General features: G+C 36.4%; 1 protein-coding gene across 17 annotated transcripts in view; it reads right to left on the reverse strand.

The window, feature by feature from the left end:
- RPS6KA6 (ribosomal protein S6 kinase A6) overlaps window positions 1-17,131 on the reverse strand; it is a 254,839-nt gene that overhangs the window by 45,756 nt on the left and 191,952 nt on the right. For all 17 annotated transcript variants that reach the window (XM_060408374.1, XM_060408372.1, XM_042241591.1 and 14 more), the window contains 5 exons: window positions 4,366-4,468; window positions 3,509-3,639; window positions 2,955-3,077; window positions 2,340-2,429; window positions 1,068-1,226 (listed from right to left, as the gene is read on the reverse strand). In XM_060408374.1, the coding sequence (XP_060264357.1) occupies window positions 1,068-1,226; window positions 2,340-2,429; window positions 2,955-3,077; window positions 3,509-3,639; window positions 4,366-4,468 (606 nt within the window). The remainder of the gene's footprint in view (window positions 1-1,067; window positions 1,227-2,339; window positions 2,430-2,954; window positions 3,078-3,508; window positions 3,640-4,365; window positions 4,469-17,131) is intronic.

Genomic DNA, 17,131 nt, shown 5'->3' on the forward strand with positions numbered 1-17,131 from the left:
TTCCAAAATTCTTCATGTGGTGATTTTTCTACTGATACTATCCACTTCATTTCATTTAATCCTATATTTAATCAGCTGTTTACTACATTACAAGATCTTTCAAGACAAGGATCAACACTTAAACTCATGGTTGAATCTGCAACACCTTTTGCATTGTCTGACATGTAGAAATGCTCAATAAATGTCTGTCATTAATTTATTTAATTGATGCATTAATTTATTTCTAAAGTAAAAGATGCTTATCATTTTCTTCTCAAAAATTATGGCCATCCTTTATTTTAGAGAATGTTGATAAAAACAATCAAATAATTAATTATAGAACTATCATACAATTTATATTTCAAAGTGCTGAAAATATACTCTATAAAACCATAGTGAAAAATGAATACTCGCCCATGTAGAATTTTCACTAAGCCAATTCTGAGTTGCTCATTTTTTTAGTTTATACTTAAGTGGGTATGTGTCCACTAATACAACTGATTCAAACTTAAAATTTTAAGTTCTTTGTGACTTTGTTTCCTTGTGTAGCTATATATATAATAGAAGTGACATTTCTTGGTAATCCAATTAATTTGTTTTATGAAGAGATAGGAAACAAAATAACAGACCTGCTCTTTCAATAGAAATTTTAATGTATACTTCAAGTGTTTAGAATCAAAAATTCTTACTGTATTGGGGAAGGGATTGCTAACAATCAAAATAAACAGTTCTGCCAGAACTTTATGTGATAAGCATAGAATAATTTGCTAATTAGTCTGTGTTTCACTTTCAAGTCTGATGAGGTTTAATAAATTAAAAGTCAAGGTTAGATATTTATATAATTCAAACCACTTTAAAATTAACATGCTATTAAATTGGTGCTAACAGGTAGAGAGAAGAAAATTTATAATAAGGTATTACCCAATTTCCTAAACTTATAACCTTCACTACATAATGAATTTTATTAGGCTATTCCATATAAAAATATGTGATAGAAAAAGTAATTCATTTTAGGTATCATCTTCTATATAAAATTTCATGAAGATATAAGTCCCAGAATTAAAAGGAAGAATATAACTACAACTTACTCCTTGACAATGAAGATAGTCAACTGTCTTAGTTATTATAAACAGTACATCACTAGCTTCCCGTTCTGAAAAACATTTCTGTTTGAGAATACGGTCAAGTAGCTCTCCTCCTTTCATCAAATCCGTAACAAGGTAAACATATCTACCATCATCATAAACCTAAAAAAAGAACATATTTTTAAAATGTTATTGTTTATAATTCTGAAAAGTTTTCAATTATATTTACTTTGATTTTCGAATGAACCTCTACTGTTAAAAATACAGTATTCCTTTAGTATTAATATAGTACAGACCCTACTGAAGATTAAACTGGCTAAACAGACTCAACACCATTCTATGAGACCATATGAAACATCTAATTTTATTAACTTTTGAAGATATCTGTTATAATTCATCAAGGAGTATAAGCGGAAAAATAGAACTCTGTGACTCTCAAACAGCACCTATGACATTTCTGACTATTATAGCCACTTTCCTTCCTTAATAATGTAAGCTTCATTTTGGCAGTAAATATGTTGTTTTTTAATATCCTGCTCACATTCTACTATCTGACCTGGCAACTTAAATATTTGTTGAATTCAAATGTATCAAGAAGAACAAATAAACATGTATACCCTTTCACTCAAAGCACATGATATCTACATCTACACATATAAACACACACATGTAGACATATATCTATCTATATACACACATAGCAAATATTTATATATATGTATAAAGTACTATTTAAGGATTATAAATCAAAATGCATATCATATTATCTGAAACAAACTGACCAAGGAGATGGTTTGTCAGCATTCAGTAACATCTATTAATATGAGTTCACTTTAAAAAAAACTACAGAATAATATTTCACCCAAGCAACAATCCACAGTGCTACAGTCAACTGCTGAATCCACAGCGCTACAGTCAACTGCTGTACAATCAAGGAAATAAAGTCTCCTAGAATTTGGCAGATTCGTAATCTCTTCTATCTTGTATATTTGTATTACTAGAGAATAATAAATGCTGCTGGTGATGTTGTCAACTGGTTAACCAGTTAGAATATATTCAACTAATCAGGACACTCTCATTTGCCAACCATCATAGTTCCTTTCTGATATTCTACAAAGAGGGTAAGAGTGCAGAATCATAGGGATAAAAGAACTGAAGTGGAAAATTTAAGAGTCTTAATATTTTATGGCATGAAAGTAAAGATACCATGGATATGAAAAGTTCAAAGTCATAACTTCATTAGCTTAACAGATACATAGATTTTTAAATACCTACATCCTTTAAAGTGATAATGTTGGGGTGTTGTCCATAGCGCATTAAAATTTCAATTTCTTCTGAAGGGTCTCTCTTAATTTTGTCAATGATCTAAGAAACAAGAAAAATCACAGAGGAAAATTATTTTCTTTGTCTAAAAATGAATTACGTGATTTCAATTTGGTTGTATTTTCAAGCAAATAATAAAACTCAAAAGTGATGCTTACCTCACATTATTTAATATTTAAAAATTTCCTATAACTGAAACTTAATAAAAAACAACATAGTACTTTCCTCAACATTATATTCCATCTAACTGAAAATATACCAACTGATAATTTGATCAAAATATGACAGTAATTGTCACAATTGCTCAGTCTTAGCATACTATGTGACAACAAAATTATTCAAAAGCAAGACATTCAAAAAACATATTGCTTTTCCAAAATAACATCTTTTTTACTGAACAAAATAAAGTCTTCGTAAGAAATTCAAAATGAAATTATTAAGTCAAGAGTTTTACTTCATCATTTAATCTTTGCTTTCTCTATTTGCTCCACTGAAAAAATGTCAGTTGGAAATTTAACTTACACATATTAAACAAACAAAAAAAAATGTTAGCCTCAGAGACAATACCTTCACTGCAAATTCCATGTTGGTAGTGGTGTGTATGCATCGCTTACAAACAGAATAGGAGCCAACACCAATATCCTCTTTCAATTCATACACTTCACCAAACTGTGCAGCATTTCCATTTACCTGTTTTTGTTACAAGTAAAATACAAAACAACAATATGGTTTCACATTTTTTGTGTTTTCTCCTAAGTATATGTTCATCTTAAATCTTTAAAAAATCAAGAGTAAGTCTAGAGAAATTTTATCAGTATTTATAAATGGCTTACACAGTTTCTAGGTGATCTGAGCATACAGATTCTGAAGGCCTTCTAGATCGCCAAAGCCAATATGATAAATCAACTAGCTAATGTATCACCCATTACATTTTCTTGACAAAAGACATCACATAAATACGTAATTAAAAGTTACTACTGTCTGCGTTTTTCCCAAAACATGGAAAGGTCTTTAATTCATCATACATAGATAAATGAAGAAGTTAAAAATCACTGTAAATCAATCAGCAATAATGGGAAGAAATAATTATCCCTAATCTGAATAATCTATGTGTAATTTACCTGAACAATTGGTAACACATTTGCACTTGTGATAGGAGTGATTTTATATTCTTCTGCAATAGAAGTTGCAACAAAGCTGAATCCTTTGAAGAGTTGATGAGCATTAGCACTGGCTGGCAAACCAGGAGAATCTAATGTCCAAATAATTAAATTTAATTAGAATTAACAATTTTATGATATGAAATACCAACATTTCTTTGAGTATAAAGGAAACTATTAAATGTTACCATCAGGCATACTATATTATGTATTTGATTTATTGTATATTATCTGTTTCCCAATCAATGGACATGAGTTTGAGAAAGCTCCAGGAGATGGTGAAAGACAGGGAAGCCTGGCATGCCGCAATCCATGGGGTCACAGCATCGGACATGACTGAGAGACTGAGAACAACAACAATAATACTAGTATGCAAGCTCCATGTAGATTATGATTTTTGCCTGTTCAGTTCAGTTCTGCATCATCACTGCTTAGTATTTACATAGTAGGTATTCAATATTTGTTGAATGAATATATGAAACAGATGTCAATAAAAGTAAACCACATTAAATTCTGAACCTAAGAGTTAGAGAGATATATCTCATATCTTACTTCCTACTCACATTCTCTAATGCATTATCATGTCAAAAACATTAAACCTTTGCTCTAGTCCCTGCTTCCCTAATGAACATTAAGCATATAAAACCTCTACTTGAAACGTGTCCAAGCAATGCTAAATAGGATCTACACTTCTACACAGGGCAAACCACCCTTTGCAAACTCATAATTCTTTCAGTTTTTAATCTAAGAAGCTAGTTTATTTTTTTAACCATCTAAATGAATAAAAGCCCTGATTTTCACACATAAACATGCATTACCTTTAGGTGTTTTTGCAGTAAATTCAGGATCAAAACAAAAAGCATCATCTGGTTTTCCAGAAGCAGGTTTGAAAGGAGGCTGGATTTCTCTTTTATATAATTTCTAGAAGAAATGACAGAATGATACAAAAACTTATTAACACTTGAAAAACTACTAAAGCAGAATATGTTATTCACAGTCCTTAACAGAAGACTCAAAATTTCTTAAATGAAATTTCAACAGGGTTCAGATACCTATAAACCAAATTCTAAATTCTACCCTGTTAACCAAATTTTGTATATCATCTAAATTTGAGATATCATATATAAAATCAAATGAGACCAAGGAACACAGCAGCAATGCCATAGGTTGTATCCACAAGGAACAATGCAGTTCAGTTTTGGATTTCAAAAACTGACTTGGATTCTCACTGGTAAAATAATCATAAAGAATATCACAATGTTACCAAGAAGAAATAACTAATGACATTCTAGGATTTTAAAATTAATTACTCTATCCCCAAGAAGTATCCATTCTACCTGAAGTAACTTGCTTTCACATAAACAACATGCATGCAAAAAGAATTCAAAAATTTAAACTTGTCTAATAATCTAACTTCCTAAAACTTATGTTTTTGAAAGACATATAAAATAGCTTAAAATATATGCAAATCTACTTTTTTATGGAAGCATAGTTTTTCAAAAGCTCACAGTCCCACAGTGAGGGAAAATAAATAGAAGACTATTGTAAACTAATTTTCCTTTAAAGGCCATATATGACAAACCTATAGCAAACAACATTCTCAATGATGAAAAACTGAAAGCGTTTCCTCTAAGATAAGGAATAAGACAAGGATGTCCACTCTCACCACTTTTATTCAATGTAGTTTTGAAGTTCTAGCTAAGGTAATCACAGAAAGAAAATTAAGGAATCCAAATTGGAAAAGAAAAGGTACAATTCTCACTGTTTGCAGATGATATGAAACTACACACAGAAAATCTTAAACAGGCCACCAGAAAACTACTTGAGCTAATTAATGAATTTAGTAAAGTGGCATGATACAAAATTAATGCACAGAAATCTCCTGCTATACACTAACAACAAAAAATCAGAAAGAGAAATTAAGGAAACAATACTATCTACCAATGAAACTAAAATAATAAAATACCTAGGAATAAAAATACCTAATGAGAAAAAAGACCTGTACTCAGAAAACTATAAGATGCTGATGAACAAATAAAAAATGATGCAAATAGATGGAGATATACATCATGTTTTTGAATTGCAGAAATCAATATTGTGAAAATAAATGTACTACCCAAAATAATCTATAGATTCAATACAATCCCTATCAAACTACCAAGGACATTTTTCACAGAATCAGAACAAAATATTTTCTAATTTGTATGGAAACAAATAAATACCAAGTATTGATAATATTCTTTGCAGCTAAATATGGAGAAGCACTATACAGTCAGAAAAAAAAAAACAAGACCAGGAGCTGACTGTGGCCCAGGTCATGAATTTCTTATGGCAAAATTCAGACTTAAATTGAAGAAAGTAGGGAAAACCACTATACCATTCAGGTATGACCTAAAGCAAATCCCTTATGATTATACAGTGGAAGTGACAAGTGATTCAAGGGATTAGATCAGATACACAGACTGCCTAAAGTAATATGGATAGAGGTTCATGACACTGTACAGGAAACAGTGATCAAGAAAATCCTCAAGAAAAAGAAATGCAAAAAGGAAAAATGGTGGTCTGAGAAGGCCTTACAAATAGCTGAGAAAAGACGAGAAGCAAAAAGCAAAGGAAAAAAACAAAAGATATACCCATTTGAAAGCAGAGTGCCAAAGAACAGCAAGGAGAGATAAGAAAGGCTTCCTAAGTGATCAATGCAAAGAAGTAGAGGGAAAAAAGGGAAAAGATTAGAGATCTCTTCAAGAAAATCAGTGATATGAAGGGAACATTTCACCCAAGGATGGGCACAATAAAGGACAGAAATGGCATGGACCTAACAGAAGGCGAAGATATTAAGAAGAAGTGGTAAGAATACATAGAAGAACTATAAAAAAGATCTTCATGACCCAGATAACCACAATGGTGTGATCACTTACCTAGAGCAAGACATCCTGGAAAAAAGTGGGCATTAGGAAGCATCACTATGAACAAAGCTAGTGGAGGTGATGGAATTCCAGTGGAGCTATTTCAAATACTGAAAGATGATGCTGTGAAAGTGCTGCACTCAATACGCCAGCAAATTGGAACACTCAGCAGTGGCCACAGGACTGGAAAAGGCCAGTTTTTGTTCCAATCCCAAAGAAAGTCAATGCCAAAGAATGTTGAAACAACCGCAATATTGCACTGATCTCAGTTCAGTTCAGTCACTCAGTCTTGTCCGACTCTGCAACCCCATGAATCGCAGCACATCAGGCCTCCCTGTCCATCACCAACTCCCGGATTTCACTCAGACTCACGTCCATCGAGTCAGTGATGCCATTCAGCCATCTCATCCTCTGTCATCCCCTTCTCCTCCTGCCCCCAGTCCCTCCCAGAATCAGAGTCTTTTCCAATGAGTCAACACTTCGCATGAGGTGGCCAAAGTACTGGAATTTCAGGTTTAGCATCATTCCTTCCAAAGAAATCCCAGGGCTGATCTTCTTCAGAATGGATTGGTTGGATCTCCTTGCAGTCCAAGGGACTCTTAAGAGTCTTCTCCAACACCACAGTTCAAAGGCATCAATTCTTTGGTGCTCAGCCTTCTTCACAGTCCAACTCTCACATCCATACATGACCACAGGAAAAAACATAGCCTTGACTAGACAGACCTAGTCGGCAAAGTAATGTTTATGCTTTTGAATATGCTATCTAGGTTGGTCATAACTTTTCTTCCAAGGAGTAAGCGTCTTTTAGTTTCATGACTGCAATCAACATCTGCAGTGATTTTGGAGCCCAAAAAATAAAGTCTGACACTGTTTCTCCATTTATTTCCCATGAAGTGATGGGACTGGATGCCATGATCTTCGTTTTCTGAATGTTGAGCTTTAAGCCAAAGTTTCACTCTCCACTTTCACTTTCAACAAGAGGCTTTTTAGTTCCTCTTCATTTTCTGCCGTAAGGGTGGTGTCATCTGCATATAAGAGGTTATTGATATTTCTCCTGGCAATCTTGATTCCAGCTTGTGTTTCTTCCAGTCCAGCATTTCTCATGATGTACTCTGCATATAAGATAAACAAGCAGGATGACAATATACAGCCTTGATGTACTCCTTTGCCTATTTGGAACCAGTCTGTTATTCCATGTCCAGTTCGAACTGTTGCTTCCTGACCTGCATACAGATTTCTCAAGAGGCAGGTCAGGTGGTCTGGTATTCCCATCTCTTTCAGAATTTTCCACAGTTTATTGTGATCCACACAGTCAAAGGCTTTGGCACAGTCAATAAAGCAGAAATAGATGTTTATCTGGAACTCTCTTGCTTTTTCCATGATCCAGCGGATGTTGGGAATTTCATCTCTGGTTCCTCTGCCTTTGCTAAAGCCAGCTTGAACATTTGGAGGTTCATGGTTCACATATTGCTGAAGCCTGGCTTGGAGAATTTTGAGCATTACTTTACTAGCATGTGAGATGAGTGCAATTGTGCAGTAGTTAGAGCATTCTTTGGCTTTGCCTTTCTTTGGGATTGGGATGAAAACTGACCTTTTCCAGTCCTGTGGCCACTGCTGAGTTTTTCAAATTTGCTGGCATATTGAGTGCAGCACTTTCACAGCATCATCTTTCAGAATTTGAAATATCTCAACTGGAATGCCATCACCTCCACTAGCTTTGTTCATATTGATGCTTCCTAAGGCCCACTTGACTTCACATTCCAGGATGTCTGGCTCTAGGTGAGTGATCACACAATCGTGATTATCTTGGTCGAGAAGATCTTTTTTGTACAGTTCTTCTGTGTATTCTTGCCACCTCTTCTTAATATCTTCTGCTTCTGTTAGGTCCATACCATTTCTGTCCTTTATTGAGCCCATCTTTGAATGAAAATTTCCCTTGGTATCTCTAATTTTCTTGAAGAGATCTCTAGTCTTTCCCATTCTGTATTTTCCTCTATTTCTTTGCATTGATCGCTGAAGAAGACTTTCTCATCTCTTCTTGCTATTCTTTGGTACTCTGCATTCAGATTCTTTTATCTTTCCTTTTCTCCTTTGCTTTTCGCTTCTCTTCTTTTCACAGCTATTTGTAAGGCCTCCCAAGATAGCCATTTTGCTTTTTTGCATTTCTTTTCCATGGGGATGGTCTTGATCCCTGTCTCCTGTACAATGTCACGAACCTCATTCCATAGTTCATCAGGCACTCTATCTATCAGATCTAGGCCCTTAAATGTATTTCTCGCTTCCACTGTATAATCATAAGGGATTTGATTTAGGTCATACCTGAATGGTCTAGTGGTTTTCCCTACTTTCTTCAATTTATGTCTGAATTTTGTAATAAAGAGTTCATGATCTGAGCCACAGTCAGATTCTGGTCTTGTTTTTGTTGACTGTATAGAGCTTCTCTCATCTTTGGCTGCAAAGAATATAATCAATCTGATTTCGGTGTTGACCATCTGGTGATGTCCATGTGTAGAGTCTTCTCTTGCATTGTTGGAAGCGGGTGTTTGCTATGACCAGTGCACTTTCTTGGCAAAACTCTATTAGTCTTTGCCCTGCTTCATTCCGCATTCCAAGTCTAAATTTGCCTGTTACTCCAGGTGTTTCTTGACTTCCTACTTTTGCATTCTAGTCCCCTATAATTAAAAGGACATATTTTTTGGGTATTAGTTTTAAAAGGTCTTGTAGGTCTTCACAGAACCATTCAACTTCAGCTTCTTCAGCATTACTGATGGGACATAGACTTGGATTAGTGTGATATTGAATGGTTTGCCTTGGAAACAAACAGAGATCATTCTGTCGTTTTTGAGGTTGCATCCAAGTACTGCATTTCAGACTCTTTTGTTGACCATGATGGCTACTCCATTTCTTCTGAGGGAATTCCTGCCCACAGTAGTAGATATAATGGTCATCTGAGTTACATCCAGCCATTGCAGTCCATGTTAGTTCGCTGATTCCTACAATGTCGACGTTCACTCTTGCCATCTCTTGTTTGACCACTTCCAATTTGCCTTGATTCATGGATCTGACATTCCAGGTTCCTATGCAATATTGCTTTTTATAGCATCAGACCTTGCTTCTATCACCAGTCACATCTACAGCTGGGTATTGTTTTTGCTTTGGCTCTACCCCTTCATTCTTTCTGGAGTTATTTCTCCACGGATCTCCAGTAGCATGTTGGGCACCTAATGACCTGAGGAGTTCCTCTTTCAGTATCCTATCATTTTGCCTTTTCATACTGTTCACGGTGTTCTCAAGGCAAGAATACTGAAGTGGTTTGCCATTCCCTTCTCCAGTGGGTCACATTCTGTCAGACCTCTCCACCATGACCTGCCCGTCTTGGGTTGCCCCATGGGCATGGCTTAGTTTCATTGAGTTAGACAAGTCTGTGGTCCTAGTGTGATTAGATTGACTAGTTTTTTGTGAGTATGGTTTCAGTGTGTCTGCCCTCTCTGATCTCACACACTAGCAAAGTAATGCTCAAAATGCTCCAAACCAACCTTCATCAGTGTGTGAACTATGAACTTCCAGATGTTCAAGCTGGATGTAGAAAAGGCAGAGGAACCAGAGATCAAATTGCCAAAATCAGTTGGATCATCGAAAAAGCAAGAGAGTTGCAGAAAAACATCTACTTCTGCTTTATTGACTATACAAAAGCCTTTGTCTGTGTGGATCACAACAAACTGTGGAAAATTCTGAAAGAGATGTAAATACCAGACAACCTGACCTGCCTCCTGAGAAATGTGTATACAGGTTAGGAAGCAACAGTTAGAACTGGACATGGAAGAACAGTTAGAACTGGACATGGAAAAACAAATCAGGAAAGGAATACATCCAAATCAGGAAAGGTTGTATATTAGGAAGCAACAGTTAGAACTGGACATAGAAAAACAAATCAAGAAAGGAATACATCTAAATCAGGAAAGGTTGTATATTACGAAGCAACAGTTAGAACTGGACATGGAAAAACAAATCAGGAAAGGAATACATCCAAATCATCAAGGTTGTATATTTTCACCCTGCTTATTTAACTTATATGAAGAGTATATCATGTGTAATACCAGGCTGGATGAAGCACACACTGGAATCAAGGTTGCTAGGAGAAGTATCAATAACCTCAGATAGACAGATGACACCACCCTTATGACAGAAACCAAAGTAGAACTAAAAAGCCTCTTGATGAAAGAGGAGAGTGAAAAAGTTGAAATAGTGACAGACTTTATATTTTGGGGGCTCCAAAATCACTGCAGATTGTGGCTGTGCCCATGAAATAAAAAGACACTTGCTCCTTGGAAGAAAAGATATGACTAACCTAGACAGCATATTAAAAAGCAGGGACATTACTTTGCAGACAAAGGTACATCTAGTCAACGCTATGGTTTTTCCAGTAGTCATGTATGGATTTGAGGGTTGGACGATAAAGAAAGCTGAGTGCTGAAGACTTGATTCTTTTGAACTGTGGTATTGAAGAAGTCCCTTGAGAGTCCCTGGGACTTCAAGGAGACCAAACCAGTCCATCCAAAAGGAAATCTGTCCTGAATATTCATTGGAAGGCCTGATGCTGAAGCTGAAACTCCAATGCTTTGGCCACCTGATGCAAAGAACTGATTCACTGGAAAAGACCCTGATGCTGGGAAAGATTGAAGGTAGGCTGAGAAGGGGTCAACAAAGATCATTGGATGGCATCTCCGACTTGATGGACATGAATTCGAGCAAGCTTTGGGAGTTGGGGATGGACAGGGAAGACTGGCGTGCTGCATTCCATGGGGTCAGAAATAGTTGGACATGAATGAGGGAGGGAACTGACTGATGGAAACAAAAAGCCTCCAAATAGCCATAGCAATCTTGAGAAAGAAAACTGAAGTTGGAAGAATCAGGCTTCCTGACTTGAAACTACACTACGAAGCTACAGGTTAAGACAGTATGATAATGGCACAAAACTGGAAATATACATGAAAGGAATAGGATAGAAAGAACAGAAATAAATGCATGCACCTAGAGTACATCATGAGAACTGATGGGCTGGAGGAAGCACAAGCTGGAATCAAGATTGCAGGAAGAAGTATCAACAACCTCAGATATGCAGATGATACCACCCTTATGACAGAAAGTGAAGAGGAACTAAAATGCCTTTGATGAAAGTAAAAGAGGAGAGTGAAAAAGTTGGCTTAAAGCTCAACATTCAGAAAAGTAAGATCATGGCATTTGGTCCCATCACTTCATGAGAAATAGATGGGGAAACAGTGGAAAGAGTGTCAGACTTTATTTTGGGGGGCTCCAAAATCACTGCAGATGGTGACTGCAGCCATGAAATTAAAAGACGCTTACTCCTTGGAAGGAACGTTATGACCAACCTAGATAGCATATTGAAAAGCAGAGACATTACTTTGCCAACAAAGGTCCGTCTAGTCAAGGCTATGGCTTTTCCAGTGGTCGTGTATGGATGCGAGAGTTGGACTGTGAAGAAAGCTGAGCGCTGAAGAATTGATGCTTTTGAACTGTGGTTTTGGAGAAGACTCTTGAGAGTCCCTTGGACTGCAAGGAGATCCAAACAGTCCATTCTGAAGGAGATCAGCCCTGGGTATTCTTTGGAGGGAATGATGCTGAAGCTGAAACTCCAGTACTTTGGCCACATCAGGCAAAGAGTTGACTCATTGGAAAAGCCTCTGATGCTGGGAGGGATTGGGGGCAGGAGGAGAAGGGGACGACAGAGGACGAGATGGCTGGATGGCATCACTGACTTGATGGACGTGAGTTTGGGTGAACTCTGGGAGTTGGTGATGGACAGGGAGGTCTGGTGTGCTGTGATTCATGGTGTCACAAAGAGTCAGACATGACTGAGTGACTGAACTGAACCCATGGTCACCTAATCTGTTACAAAGAAGGCAAAGGAGAAAAGGCAGTCTCTCCAATACATGGTGTGAAGATAGGATTCTCTGTTTTACATTTTATTTAAACTTTTTATTTTTTACAGCAGCATAGCTGATTATCACCCTTGTGACAGTTTCAGGTGGACTGCAAAGGGACTCAGCCATACATATACATGTATCCATTCTCCCCCAAACTCCCCTCCCAATTTTCAAATCTAAAATTACAATCTAACAAAAAACAACATCAGCAAAAATCGTGGTGTGATGGTAACTGGACAGTTACCCATAAACAAATGAAATTAGAACACTGCCTAACACCATACAAAAAAAAATAGACTCGAGGTTCCCTAATGGTTCAGTGGTAAAGAATTTGCCTGCCAATGCAGAGGACATAGGTTGGAACTCTGCTCTGGGAAGATCCCACATGCTTTAGAGCTACAGAATCCCTGCACCACAACTACTGAGCCTGTGCTCTAGAGCTGGGGAGCCACAATCGCTGAAGCCCATGTACCTAGAGCCCATGCTCCACAAAAAGAGAAATCACTGCAATGAGAAGCCCAAGCACCGCGACTAGAGAGTGGTCACCACTCCCCATAACTAGTGAAAATCCCATGCAGCAATGAAGACCTGGCACAGCCAAAAATAAATAAAATTATTTAAACAGAAAAAATACAAAGCTCAAATGTATTAAAGACCAAAATGTAAGGCTGGATACTATAAAACTGTTAGAGGAAAATGTAGGAAACCACACTTTGACATAAACTGCAGCAAAATTTTTTTGCCCCAGGTCATAATGAAAAAAAAAAATGGGACTTAATTAAACCACCCATAAAGAAATGAAACTAGAACACTTTCTAACACCATACACAAAAATAAACTCAAAATGGATTAAAGATCTAAACGTAAGACCAGAAACCATGAAACTCCTAGAGAAGAACATAGGCAAAACACTCTCCGACATAAATCACAGCAGGATTCTCTATGATCCACCTCCCAGAATTCTGGAAATAAAAGTAAAAGTAAACAAATGGGACCTAATTAAAACTAAAAGCTTCTGCACAACAAAGGAAACTATAAGCAAGGTGAAAAGAAAGCCTTTAAAATGGGAGAAAATAATAGCAAATGAAGCAACTGACAAACAACTCATCTCAAAAATATACAAACAACTCCTGCAGCTCAATTCCAGAAAAATAAACGACCCAGTCAAAAAAATGGGGCAAGGAACTAAATAGACATTTCTCCAAAGAAGACATACAGATGGCTAACAAACACATGAAAAGATGCTCAATATCACTCGTTATCAGAGAAATGCAAATCAAAACCACAATGAGGTACCATTTCACGCCAGTCAGAATGGCTGCTATCCTAAAGTCAACAAGCAATAAATGCTGGAAAGGGTGTGGAGAAAAGGGAACCCTCTTACACTGTTGGTGGGAATGCAAACTAGGACAGCCACTATGGAGAACAGTGTGGAGATTCCTTAAAAAACTGGAAACAGAACTTCCATAAGACTCAGCAATCCCACTGCTGGGCATACACAGCAAGGAAATCAGAATTGAAAGAGACACGTGTACCCCAATGTTCATCACAGCACTGTTTATAATAGCTAGGACATGGAAGCAACCTAGATGTCCATCAGCAGATGAATAGATAAGACAGCTGTGTTACATATACACAATGAAGTATTACTCAGCCATTAAGAAGAATACATTTGAATCAGTTCTAATGAGGTGGATGAAACTGGAGCCGATTATAAAGAGTGAAGTAAGCCAGAAAGAAAAACACCAATACAGTATACTAATGCATATATATGGAATTTAGAAAAATGGTAACAATAACCCTGTATGCGAGATAGCAAAAGAGACACAAATGTATAGAACAGTCTTTTGGATTCTGTGGAAGAGGGAGAGGATGGCATGATTTGGGAGAATGGCATTGAAACATGTATAATATCATCTGTGAAATGAATTGCCAGTCCAGGTTCGATGCAGGATACAGGATGCTTGGGACTGGTGCACTGGGATGACCCAGTGGGATGATAAGGGGAGGGAGGTCAGAGAGGGATTCAGGATGGGGAACACGTGTACACACCCATGGTGGATTCATGTTGATGTATGGCAAAACCAATACAATATTGTAAAGTAATTAGCCTCCAATTAAAACAAATAAATTTAAATTAAAAAAAATAAGTAAACTTAAAAGTTTCTGCACAGCAAAGGAAATCATGAACAAGATGAAAAAACAACCCTCAGAATGGGAGTAAATATTTGCAAGTGAAACAACTGACAAGGAATTAATCTCCAAAATATACAAGTACTTCATGTGTATCAATATAAAAAAATCCAATCAAAGAATGAGTGGAATATCTAAGTAGACATTTCTTAAAAGAAGACATACAGATGGCCAATGAGGCACATGAAAAGATGATCAAAATCACTAATTATTAGAGAACTGCAAATTAAAATACAGTGAACTACCACCTCAAACCAGTGAGAATGGCCATCATGGCTTTTATCAAAAAAATCTACAAACAATAAATGCTGGAGGGATATGTAGAAAAGGGAACCCTCCTACACAGTTGGTGGGAATATAAACTCATAGAACCACTATGGATAACAGAATGCAGGTACCTTGAAAAACTAAAAATAGAACTGCCGTATGACTCAGAAATCTTACTGCTGCTGCTGCTAAGTCACATCACTCGTGTCCGACTCTGTGTAATCCCATAGATGGAAGCCCACCTGGCTCCCCACTGCCTAGGATTCTCCAGGCAAGAACACTGGAGTGGGTTGCCATTTCCTTCTCCAACACATGGAAGTGAAAAGTGAAAGTGAAGTCACTCAGTCATGTCCAACTCTTCGCAACCCCATGAACTGTAGCCTACCAGGCTCTTCCATCCATGGGATTTTCCAGGCAAGAGTACTGGCGTGGGTTGTTATTGCCTTCTCCAGAAATCTTACTACTGGGTATATATGCGGAAAAAAACCGTAATTAAAAAATATACATGTAACCCAATGTTCACCACAGCACTATTTACAATAACCAGGACACAGAAGCAATCTAAATGTCCATCAACAGAGGAATGGATAGAGAATATATGGTACATAAAGCCCAATGGAATATTACTCAGTCATAAAATAGAATGAAATTGTGTCATTTGCAGAGATGTGGATAGATCTAGAGACTTTCATACACAGTATAATTAAGTCAGAAAGAGAAAGACAAATGTTCTTTAATATCTCTTATATGTGGAACCTAGAAAAATGGTATGCTACTGCTAAGTCACTTCAGTCATGTCCGACTCTGGGCGACCCCGTAGACGGCAGCCCACCAGGCTCCCTCATCCCTGGGCTTCTCCAGGCAAGAACACTGGAGTGGGTTGCCATTTCCTTCTCCAATGGAAAAATGGTATAGGTGAACTTATCTGCAAAACAGAAATAAAGACACAGACACAGAGAACAAATATGTGGATACCAAGAGGGTATGGGGAAAGGTATAATGAACTGGGAGATTGATATTGACAGGTATACACTATTATGTATAAACAGATAACTAATGAGGACCTTCTGTAAAGCACAGGGGACTCTACTCAATGCTCTGTGGTGACCTATATGGGAAGGAAATCCAAAAAAGAAGGGATGCATAGCTGATTCACTTTGCTGTACAACAGAAATACAACATTGCAAAACAACTATACTCAAGTAAAAATCAATTTTAAAAGACACAAAAAATAATAATATCTGTTTTGCAAAAGACAATGTCACTATCTCAAAAGACATCTGCACCATCATGTTTATTGCAGTATTATTCACAATACCCAAGACATGGAAATAACCTGTGTCCATCAACAGAAGAATGAATTAAGAAGAAATGAGTCAGACAGAGTAAGACAAATACTGTAGATCTTACTCATATGTAGAACTTTAAAAAAAAAAAAAAAAACAGGTTGCTCTTGCCTTCTAAGACAGACTGCATTCTGCCTATGGAACGTTATTCTCTCTCAATAAACCTACATTCACTTTATAGAAAAGTAATTTTCATTTATTCAAATACATAAACATTCTACTTTTTTGTTATTTAAGAACAATAAGCAAACTTTATATATAAAAATAATGGAAATTAATTTCTAGCTTTTTCTAGTTAAGGAAAAAGGAAGAGTAGAGAAGCATTAGAAAAAAATGACAAGGAAATGCAAGAATACTGAAAGAGGAATGCACACAGATAAGACAAATGCAATGCAATTCCTATGTTCATTACAAGGCTTTTCAGGTTATTAATGCTAACAGCTTATGTTATGTTGCAGTTTTATAACTACTCAAATAAATCAAAATATTGGGCTACTGAAACTTGTTCTACAAGCCAGATGAAATGATAATTTGGTCAGTGAATACTGGTTCTCTGCCTCTGCCTTAGAAATCAAGAGATATGTTTTCTTTGAGGATAATTTTCACTATCAATGTTAGAAACAAATAATCAAAAATGCTTACCTATGATGATTAATAGTACATAAAATACATAAAGCTGTGTTGTAAACAACAATAAGAAAAAGTGAAAAGCTCACTAGTCTGGGAGTTGCAACTTAAAAAATTCAATAAATGACTTAGCAGAATTTCACTATGTTTTTGTTTTCATGCCCTCTCAAAATTTAGTGAAATAACTATACAAATATTTTTACTTCTTAGCAAATTTAAATTGTTCTAATACATGACAAAGGATCATTTGAAATTAAATAACATCTTCTTTACAATTCATTTTTTCTATAAGAATCTGCC

The sequence above is a fragment of the Ovis aries genome, chromosome X, assembly GCF_016772045.2.
Source record: "Ovis aries strain OAR_USU_Benz2616 breed Rambouillet chromosome X, ARS-UI_Ramb_v3.0, whole genome shotgun sequence".
NCBI lineage: Eukaryota > Metazoa > Chordata > Mammalia > Artiodactyla > Bovidae > Ovis > Ovis aries.